The 12,212-nt window shown below is 33.5% G+C and overlaps 1 protein-coding gene across 1 annotated transcript in view; it reads left to right on the top strand.

Moving 5' to 3' along the window:
• The window catches only part of LOC143915554 (uncharacterized), a 183,343-nt gene that overhangs the window by 93,666 nt on the left and 77,465 nt on the right, over positions 1-12,212 (top strand). The window contains exons 3-4 of the mRNA XM_077436252.1: positions 6,670-6,815; positions 8,488-8,609. Coding sequence (XP_077292378.1) covers positions 6,670-6,815; positions 8,488-8,609 — 268 coding nt within the window. The remainder of the gene's footprint in view (positions 1-6,669; positions 6,816-8,487; positions 8,610-12,212) is intronic.

The raw sequence follows: 12,212 nt of genomic DNA, 5'->3' as shown, positions 1-12,212 counted from the left end.
TGGAATAATTTCTAAATTATTATAATATCAAAATGACAGCACCGTTTCCGATCGTGCAATCCGATTGGCTTGTATTATATGTAGTTACAGTATGTTTTTCCTTTTTTTTTTTTTGTATTCGATCGCGATGAAAGCTTTACGTGCACACAGCGTATCGTATCGTATCGGAAAAATCGAAAGCACTAGTGGTGTTCAGAGCTCCGGGGGCCACTTCCGCCACGCACATCCGCCGGAAGGAAGAAGAAAGCTTTAAACGCCATTTTCGATATGGCTAATCTCGGCGGATCACTTAAAGGAAACGTATTGTTTGATGAAAAGGGAGGTCGGCTGGGCCTCCTCTTTCTCGTCAACTCTGCGGTCTAATTCATAATTAAAAGCGGCACGGATATTGTATAATGGAATAGACATATGTATGTGTATACTTACATATATACTTGGTTGTGTACGGTTGCCTTTTGTCTACAGCGGAAATGGAATCTCATGTATATATCATATATTATATTTTCTAAGTACGTACGTACTTAGAAACCTTAGTACGTACGCAAGTTGTGTAGGGCTCTTTCCCTTTGACAAGAGGAAATTTCAAGAAAATTTACAATGAGATACATATATTTATTTTGTTTACTAGCTGAACCCGGCATGTGTTGCAATGCAATCCCGTTCCCTTTTCAAGTAATGGTTGTACCAGCTCGACTAACGTCTCTTCAAAGCCGTGTCGTCATAAACCAACTGGTAACGTGGTTACCTACGAAAACATTACCTTGATTACACGGTAAAATTGTGATTACGAATATTACTATTAAGAGGTTTTTTCCCGTTTTTTTTTTATCACAGTAAGCTTTCCGGACATGCATACAACAAATCCTGAAAGTTGCATCGTAATCGGTTGAGTGGTTTAGGAGTCTATACGCAGTGCCGGACTTACACCCAATGGTGCCCTCGGGCAATTTTTTTCTAAACACCCTTTGAAAAAAATTATAAAAAATATATAATTACCATCCTCTTTTTTCCCGGCCTTGGGACCTTGCTACAGTTTCAGGCAGTGTCAGCAAAAGCATATAAACCCGAATGTTTGGATATAATTATTGTAAATTGTGCTGTTTTATAAAATTTAATATAATAAGTGAAAGTATTTTAAATTAATAAGTTTATTGCTAATAATATCAGATTTTGAATTCGCGGTGAGCTTAATTTGAAGATTGCCTTTTTCCAGTAGATTGTTTGAATAGAATTTGCCGAGTACAAATGTAGGGTCTTTGGCGCTCTAATTTTAATTTTAAAGCGCTTTTGGCGCATCGAGCAGCGCCCTAACATATTTGGCGCCCTCGGGCACCGCCCCCCCTCCCTAAAACCGGCACTGCCTATATGAAACAGATATCCAATTTTATATATATAAATTTAACATATTAGCCACAGTGACATTACAGAGTAATCTAACGCGTCATTGTAGCCAGACAGATATAAGCATAATACAAATATAGGCATATAAAAACATTCGTGCTTGATAAAATTCATCTTATATGTTAATCCGAAACGGCATCTATATTTCGATTCTGTTTGGCTGTCGTCAAAGTCGTTTCTGATTGGCTGGATTGGACAAAGACGTTTGTGATTGGTCGGTTGTTAAATAATATAAATTTTCTTCCATTCAAATCTCATATATGAGTCGTCTAGTTCCAAAATCCGGTATCTGCATATTTGGTCAAAACTGATATAAAAATTTATTCCGATTCTAGGAATATTTTCACACAATACTGTATACTTGAATTCTTTCTAAAACCAAGTTAAATGACTAAAAAAATATATTTAAAATATTGTTTTGTTCCAAAGAACGGCAAAAACTCTCTGTTTATTCGAATTAACGGCAAAACTGCCGACAGCCAATCAGAACACTACATATGGCAAGATGGCGGCCATTTCGGCCGGTTACCTGGGTGCAACTGTCATTCCGCAATTTCCTTTGTAATTACTGTTATCATGGACGATCTGTCTCGAAGTATTGAAAAAACCAAAGATGGAGATACAAGAAAGAAAACAATCCGAAAGAAATCGTGAGCAAAGGAACGGAATCGCCGTGAAAGGACAACTCGGGAACAAACACCGGCAAAATCGTTTTCAAGTCTCAATATTTCATTTAATCTCAAAAATTTTCCAAAAAACTGAATTGCAAAATAACTTTAAATCGTATATCTTCCATTAAAATAAAACTTTGTAAATGAAATCCACTAAATAAAGTTGTGGCAGAAAAACTGCGTTTACCAACAAATGACTGAAATGCTTTTACCGGGTTTTGGAACTAGACGACTCATAAGTATATAAAACCAAAGCGGCGTCTGTAATTCGTTTCTGATTGCCTGTCGTCAAAGTTGTTTCTGATTGGCTGGATTGGTCAATTGATTCAAATAATTTTATTTATTTATTTACCCAATCGAACATGTACACTGGTCTTTACAGTGTATACGTTAGATTGCATAAATCGCTCCAAAGCGACGAGTGTACTAATAGAGATCAAGAAACACTAAATTATATATAAATAAATAATAATAATGGTCAAACATTGCAAAGTGGCATTGCAAGCATTTATACAATGCGATTTCGTACAAACATGTATGGAGAAATTTTTGCAGCATTTTTACAATATAAATCGGCGGACCTCAAGACACTGAATAACTTGAGATTTGCAAGATAGTTGGGAAAGGATATACCAATTTTACAGGATCCATTTCAATGAAAATCAGAAAAATTGATATAGGAAACGATCGAACTGGAGTCACAAACCAAGGTCAGGCCAGCAGCCACTAGTGGGACTCGAACCCGTGACCACTTCATTTACATTTACCGAGCGTAGCCGGGTAACACCACTAGTATTGGATAAAATCTACGATGAGTACTGTTCAACAACCACTCAACTACATCCTGCATAGCTTGTATTAAATAGGTCAATTTCAACAGCAACCCGGTTGAGCAGACAAATTGCTTTAGAAATTGGAGACGTTGTTAACATATTAGTGCAAGCCGCAGGAGGACAAAATAAATCACAATTCCTCAGGTCCCTGAACATACAGGTGTGTAAAACTTAAGTTCATTAAAAATCCGAAGATTGTGTATTAATCCAGTTATAATTTAAAAAAATGCTTACCCAGAAACATAACACGACGTGACTCTAATATGATCCTATTGGTCCATAGGCAATATTTCACTACATAGTTAAACGACCAGTATAAGTCTTGGGTAGTATATATACTTTCCATGATTATGTTTATCGATCTGGATGGTTATTAAATCCAGATTGACCGTCTCCTATCTGAGTTTACCAATTTATTTAATTTGATTATTGCGAAGCGCATTGTGGCCGTTTGTAGATCTACCTAGGCACGCGCTCAATTTGTTTTAAAAAGGCTATATTTCAAAAAGTATAGCATATAATAAGCCAAACATTTATTTTCGATGCATTCATATGAAGGCTTAGAAATTGTGAACTACTTCCAATACAATGCCATGTATCGGAAGTAGTAGTTTACTTCCGCATAGAATTGATTTTGCATTGCGTTTTGTATTGAAATTTTCTTCGATTGATTTTATTTATATATTTATGTAAATATTAGGTACAGTAACATTAAATAATACTCTAACGCGTCACTGTGACCAAACATACATACATATAAGCATAATACAAATACTATATAAGAAAATTATTATGTTATAGATAATAAATTTTTCAAATCATATTCAAATAGTGGTGACATCGTGGGTTGGATTTTTTTTTCCAATTTGATGGAGGAGCTGTTTCAACAATGGAATCAGATAAATTGGTAAACTCTGATAGGCATCGATCGATCTGGAGTCATAAATATCCAAGTCTGATCAGCAGCATTAATGATTATACTCAGAATAGATTCTTTTCAATCGCGGTCAGCTCACGGGACGGAACCCGGTGACCTCTCGGTGTTTAGTATTAACGGAATCATCGAGCCATGCTGTTGACTTAAATTGATATATGTATATCTCTTATTATCATATTCGTATCCAGTGCGATAAAAATAAATCAAAAAAGTTCAAAAATATAAATAAAGTGTCAAAATTTGTTTATTGGTGTAGCAATCGTCAAAATAAAGATAAAAGTTTAAAAGTTTTGGCACAAAGTCTTCTCATAGTCAATATATGTAGTTGTAGTGCTGTTTATACTATTATACATAGTCAATATATGTAGTATAAACAATTTATTATAACCATGGCGTGAAATTTTTAATTTTTTCAAAAAATATCAAACTCGGAGGATTCAGTTTTCAGTTCCGGAGCCGGATTCCTTTTTCAGTTCCGGTTCCGGATTCCTTTTAAAGTTTCAGATCCCGATTCAGTTTGGTTCAAATAAATTTAATAAAAAAAAACAAATGAATGTTTACTAATAGGTGGTTACCATCGAACACATTTCCTTGACTAAAAAATGGCGCTTCAAACTTTCGCGCCGGTAAAATTGTAATTACGAATATTATTATTAAGAGGTTTTGTCTCGTTTTTTTTTCACGGTAAGCTTCCCGGACATGCATACAACAAATCCTGAAAGTTCCATCGTAATCGTTTGAGTGGTTTAGGAGACAGACAGACAAACAAACAGACATTCAATTTTATATGTATATTTTATTTTAAGTCGTATCTACGACATACATATTTGACGCTCACCTGCGTGTCGTTTTATAAAGTTTTACTATCATTATTTTTCTATAATTTTTACGCTTCAAATGCCGATTATTCCGACCGTTCTTTTTGCAATGTATTTAATCAGTTTATAAATAAAGCCTAAGAAGCGAAGCTTTGTTATTTGAAATGATTCAAAGTACATATTGAAAAGGAATAACTTTTATTGGCATTTAAATTTAAAAGAAAATGTAACGAGGACTGGATCGCTGATGGATATTTTTAACTATTTAATTTTCCATCGTCTCAACTTTTTAGGAGGCTTATGTATTTACAAAATACACTTGTTTTTATAAAACTTACATATTTAAATTGAAAATTCTCCTTTGTAGTTTGAATATTTATGTATCTTTAAGTTGATAGGGTTTTAAATAGAGTTTTCTCTTGAATAATATTTCATTACTATTTCTGGCCTTTTAAAGCGTTGTTCCTTCATGATATTTTGTTCTAAATTATTTTGTTTTTATTGGTTTTTAATAAAAATATCTGTGATATTATGGTTGCGATTGACTTGAGCATTTTTAGCGATATTGACAAAAAGCACTCAGTTTGAATTATTTAGTAGATATATTCATTTAAAATTTACAAACATATTATACATATGTATGTACGTAATGGAAATCCCTTGTATGTAATCTCTAATTTGAAAGTGATGGATCTGTTATGTAGTTAGCTGTGTCAATACATACATACATACATACATATACGTGCTATATATAGAATGATATTTGTAAAATTAATTTAAATAAACATTTTTTGAGGAAATTTCATCAAAGCAAGCATCTGCACGCGTTTCGTTAATTAACTTTGACGTTTGAAGTGTAAAATTAAATGTTAAAAAAAGGTCTGTGTTGGGTTGTATTTTTATATTTAGCTCTTTAGCTTATGTATATTTATATTTAAATTTTTAAAATTAAAAGGGTATTTGTATGTTTTTTTTGTTGTTGATAAAATCGGGATCTCATGATTCGGGAATATCTTAAACATATTTACAGAAACAAAATTAGCAAGATTATATTTATTTTTTTAAAAATTAGTATGTGTATATTTTATTCCAGCTCAATATTGTTTTTTTTATTAATCTTTAACATGATTAGGTGGTGCATCACGTTGCACCTTATTTAATAGTGTTTCGAATATCTTGGTGAATGCATTTAATTTTAGGTAGTTTTTACAATAACCAACCGGTAAAATGAAAATAAATTTAAGCTTTGCCATGGGATTATCTTTAATTATAGAATTTACTTCGGTATTGATTATATTTTAGGATTGAAACCAATATTCCCGATATCCAGTGTATGCATAATGCTCAGTAAATGGGTCACACAGTTGTGAATTTATCGACAGTATTCCCGAATAATAGGAAATTTCATGGACTATCCATATATTATTCAATTATATACGTTTATGTAAATGAGATAAATGTAGAATTATATGTTCAGCAACTATAAATAGATCGAAATTTATTCGAACTTGTTGTATCCGACTGTGGGATAAATTGCCTGTTTGAAATTTTGTAATTAACATGGAAATTTTATGTTTTTATTTTCCAATTTTCCAACAGCAATATCGAGTTTGGTTTTTCGTATATTCGTTTTTCCGGTACAGTCGAGCTTTCGTGCAAAGCTTTTCAACAGTTTGTTTCCGCTCTCATAGAAGTTTCCATATGCGGTTTAATCCCTCGGAAAATTACTGTACCGGGCGTACATTTTAAAGCGTTGCTTATAAAAAACAAACAAATAGAGATATGTATGTATGTAGATGAGTGCTGGAATATGCGTGTATCTCGTTGATAAATTATTTTATGCATATTTAAATAATTTTGATGTGAAAATTTAACATTTCAAGGGAACTTTTCAAGGAGAATTTACTTTGGATTTGACTTTTCATATATGTATATTTATGTGTATTTATTATGTGTAATTAATTTAATTTTACAATTTAGAGTTTCATCAGCTGATAATTATATGTTAGTTACAGGGTGGTCGCGGTGGTGGCTGGAAATAGTGGAGCAGTTACACTGAATGGTTTGATTGCTGACACACAATATCAATTGACAGTAGCTGCTGTCTGCGCTGGACGAAAGTATAGAAGTGGACCGGTTGTTTTTCGCACACTGGGTTAGTGTAAAACTATTTTTTTTATTTTTTAAAATGAAACAAAAGGTCTAGTTTTAGAAATCGTGAATTTTAGCCTAGTATGTTTTAGTCAATGTATTATTTAATACGAAGTAAGGTATTGCACTGTGTGTAAAAATAACATTGTTCATAACTGTTCAGTTAATAAGTAGGTTATGTGAACCATTTCGAGGGGTTTAATTAGACAGGTTTGACCTAATTTGTATGTATCGATGTACATATATACAATGTACGTACAAACATATATTATATATATATATATATATATATATATATATATATATATATATATATATATATATATATATATATATATATATATATATATAAATATATATATATATATATATATATATATATATATATATATATATATATATATATATATATATATATATATATATACTTATATATACATAAAATGTATGTACGTATCTAGACAAAGAGTAAAATATTCTCCTAGAATTGAGTAAAGTTCGACGTTTAATCGGATGCACATTTTATTGAAAGCACTCGTTCGCTTTATTTGATTCAATTCAGCGGGATGTCCACATTCTGAATAATTCATAAAACTAAAACACTGCCGAGGTTTCGACGCGTTTCAGTGTACATATGTATTATATGTATTAAAGCTGGATCGAAAATGCAAATGTTGGATGTCATTCGGTTGAAAATGTTAAATAAAAAGTAGTCATCGATTTTAAACAATATACTGTGCGTTCCCAACATATTTATTTATCTATAGATGGACAAAAACGCATAAAATTTGGTAAATCAATTGGTTGGAGGCATAGGAAATTGTTTAAAATTGATGGTTTTTTTTTTGTTACCAGCTTTTCATTAGCTTCATTTGTCTGTTAGTACAGTGACATTTATGCCGGTCAAAAATTTGTGATCTTAATTTGGACCACTTCCACTATACATATTTATGTAAGTCGCTTTTATATCTTACCGAAATACTAGGGGAGGGGAGCTAGGTAACATTCAGGCAAGCTAATGTGTCTCTGACATGAAGCTAGAGGAGTTTTACCACTAACGAACTCATTCAAAATTACATCGGAATCTTGTGTCAAATTGAAGCGATGACAGCTGGCTATTCAAACACGTCTATCTGCCGCCCAGTACATTTTTGGGAATCTAAAATTAGTATTTTTCGCCCCGGCTGATTGTCTACGAACCCTGACATTTGGCGACGATTTTCATTCGGAGGAAATGAAATTTTCGCATTGGATTGCTGGCGAATTGCAGCACACGTTATATCGCGATTGTTTTGACGTCCATCGGGATTTGTTTGTGGTTTGCGCGGGACAATAATGCTCTTATCAAACATTCATGGATCCAATTCGCCAAACACTGGTTTGATTCATGTACATAAGTTTGCACGACTGTTGTTTTTTTTGTTATTATTATTTTTCAGTATTTTCGGCTATCGAAACAACTTAATATGAGAGACTTGCGTGTATGATTTTGGTAATGGGTGCGGGTTAGTGGCGTTGATGGCCGACTAAATGTCGCAACATTAGGCACCGCTGGGTTCGGTAGTTTGAGGCTTTGAGGGTGTTTTAATATATGTACATATATATATATATATATATATATATATATATATATATATATATATATATATATATATATATATATTTTTGGTCCACAGAGCCCCCACGGACGTCCCCTCAGCAAGACGCTGCCGGAGCCCTGGGAACGGGGGCGCCACCCTACCCCCCTGGACTGGCGCCCCCAACCGCCGAGGGCGATGCCGCACAATCGTTTCCTACCGTAAGTCAAACACATCCGCCCTTTATGCATTTCAACCATTTCTAACATTCAATGGACAAATATTTACAGAGTATATGTAGGTACACACAGAATGATTCAAAATTCAACGTATAATATGTTGACGAGTTTTATTTTTAAGCTAAATGTTGCGATCTACATATGTAGGTTAATATGTATATACATATGTACATACATATATATGTCTAATGTTCAATAGTTATTGCATGCCTGATAGCATTTCATCTATATATGTATATAAAAAATTGCATGACTGTTTGTCTGTCTGTCTGTTTCGTATAGGCTCCTAAACCACTAAATCGATTACGATGAAACTTTCAGGATTTATTGTATGCATGTTCGGGAAACTTACTGTGAAAAAAAAACGGGAAAAGTCTTCTTAATAATAATATTCGTAATTTCGATTTTACCGAAGCGAAAGTTTGAAGCGCCATTTTGTAGTCAAAGAAATGTGTTCGTTGGTAACCAAGTTACCAGTTGGTTTATGATTTATTCTCCAATCCTTTGTCTTCTCGCTTGCTTTTCAATTCGCTTGTGAGAAGTAAGCTAGAGTATAATGCGATTGTGTGGAATCCGCATGAAGCAAATTACTCTCTGATGATTGAGAAAGTGCAAAAAGCATTTCTTCGTTTCCTATATAGGAAAGAATATGGGTATTACCCATATCTCTACCCCACTCCTTTCCTTTTGGGCATGCTTGGGTATAATTCCCTTGAACTTCGGAGAAACTTCTCATTAATTCGTTTCGTTCTCCTGCTCTTACGTGGTAATACGTCATGCCCGTTGTTGCTGGAGCAGTTGGGGCTTTATGTCCCTATTCACTATGTGCGTGGTAGACATCATCATTTGCTGGCTGTACCTCCTGCCCGCACAGTCCTTTTTCGAATGGCTCCTATTCCAAGAGCTATCCGACTTCTTAATGAAATCGTTGCTGCCGAGACTGAATGTGATATTTTCCACCTTAGTGAGCGTAAATTGTCGGAAATTACTCTAACCCATTTATCTGGTAGTCTGCGCTCATCATTGTTTTCATGATTGATTGTGATTTATGAGTGAAATTTTGATTAACTCTCTTCCATTTGGGCCTTACAGGGATGTTTTGTATTTGTAGTTGTTTCTTACATATTTATTGAAACTGGCTGTAGGTGCAAGGCATTCCTTATGCTATATTTATTTGATATTTTAACTTTATCTGTTATTATAAATGCTATTTTTTATGTATGTATGGATGTATTTATGTGTATGTTTAATTGTTATTTTGTTTTTTTTTTCTTTTTTGTGTTATATTTTTTGACCATTGTGGCGCTTTAGGAATTCCTGTTATGCCACAATGGTCTGTTTAAAATAAATAAATAAATAAATAAATAAATGATGACACGGTGTTGAAGAGACGTTAGTAGAGCTGCAAACATCACTTGAAATGGGAACGGGAACGGGAACAGGAACGGGAATTCCATGCCTTATTCTGGCATTGAAACGCATGCCAGGTTCAGCTAGTTACATTATAACATAGTAGAAGTACTGAATAATTATTTATATTTAGGTCAAATAATAGACATGTCCGGTAGTAAAGAAGAAGAAATACAGAGACGTATGAAATTAGGATGGACTGCATTTGGACGAATGAGTATTGTTTTTAAATCAGAAATGCCACTTCCGCTTCTGAAGAAAAAGATCTTCGATCAGTGCGTTTTGCCAGCGATGACGTATGGACGTGAAACTTGGACATTGAACGCCAAGATGCTACACAAAGTCCAATGCACTCAAATAATTATGGTACTGTTACGTACGCCGCTGATTAAGCGAATAGAATCCCAGAGACTATTTGACCGTTCAAGGGTTATCTGTTAACGGATTAACTAAGTGCTTGGACTTAGTGCTTGCACTTACTTCCAGGATTATATCTGGACTCTTAAGTTAATTTAGGCTAAACAATGACCGTTATTAGTCCTTTCTCAGAATCGGTACGGGGAGACCCAATGTCGTGGAAATACATATCCGAATACGTGACTATACAACAGGTAAACAGATTAGACGTCCTGAGAGATCTATAAAGTGGTACGTAGGCGATATCATGTCATTCTGGACTGAGCACTGCCAGTGCGTGTATCTCCTTAATCATCAATAAATGCTGTGAAACGACTGTTGGCCTTTTACTTGGATCCTACACCCAACCCTACGCAACAGTACGTTGTATGCTTGACATAACGAGGAAAGACAGGAAGCGGAACACGTGGGTGAGAAGTAAGACAAGGGTAGTGGCCACAGTGAATAGAGTGAAGAGATTGAAATGGCAATGGGTGGGCCACGTGCTAGACATGACAAAAGAAGTGCTAGAATGGTACAAGAGAGAATGCAAAAGGTTAAAAGGAAAACCGCAGGGTAAGACGAAATTAGGAAAATGTGTGGGTTGAGATGGATGAGAGTTGCGCAAAACAGAGACGAATGGGAGCGTGTTGGAGAGGCCTTCATCCAGCAGTGGATGGTGAGTGGCTGTAGACGATGATGATGATGTATATGTGTGCATATTTTTCATTTAAGTAGCTCTACATAGTAATATCATACAACTCTATTGGTATTTGAATATATTAAACATATTATATGTATGTCTGTATGTTGTTAAATAGCAAGGATATATATGTAGAATCTTTCAAAACAAATTAACTTATAATAATAATTATATGCGAGGTAGACATTATCGTTTGATGGTTGTACCTCTAGCCCGCACGGTTCTTTATCAGATGGCTCCAATTCCAAGAGCTATCAGACTTCTAAATGAAATCGTAGCTGTCTTGTCTAAATTTGATATTTTCTTCTTGATATTTTATTTTTATAATATTTATAGTGATGTTAAGAAGTAAATTTTTTTTTTAAGAAAATCCGGCAACCGGATGTACATGGAACTTTTGGCTTGTGTAAGTTTACTTATATTTGCGCTCAATTTGTATCGTAAGTGATTTCATAGCCGGTATGTGTGAATGTGTACATGTGTATGTTTCAGTATCGAATTTTGTTTTTAATAACTTCTTATTTATTTATTTTTTGCCATAGTGACTACAGATTAGCTCCAAGTTGTCACTTACATATATTCCTCGAATACATACATAGATTAAGTCGTGGGTTGGTCACATCTGAATTTTTTGTATTTAATTTGCTTTGACGTTTTTGAAACCCAAAAATATATAATAATTCAAATGGTCATCATGAATAAATGAAAAAAAAATGGTGAGGTTTTAAAATAAGACAAATCGATAGTGAAATTTTGTGTGGTACAATATTTACATATGTATATATGTATGTCACAAACTTTAAATATATATTTATATATTTTTTAAATTGTCATCTTAAAATTCCTTATTTACATATACATATATTGCAGATCAGCTGAAATTACATAGATAAATATGTATGTATTTTCGTACAGGTTTTTTTCTGGTTTTTATTTCTGACTTTTTTTAGTATAAAACGAATAAGCTTATACGCGATGATATTAAATGATGATAAATTATCAGCGATGATATTAAAATGAAAGTCTACAAATTGTTCGAAAGAAAAATTACTGTTTTTTTTTTATTATTTATATTT

This window comes from Arctopsyche grandis, chromosome 8 (genome assembly GCF_051622035.1).
Source record: "Arctopsyche grandis isolate Sample6627 chromosome 8, ASM5162203v2, whole genome shotgun sequence".
Taxonomy (NCBI): Eukaryota; Metazoa; Arthropoda; class Insecta; order Trichoptera; family Hydropsychidae; genus Arctopsyche; species Arctopsyche grandis.
Note: the sequence above shows the minus strand (reverse complement) of the source record. Positions and strands in the feature narration are given on the sequence as shown.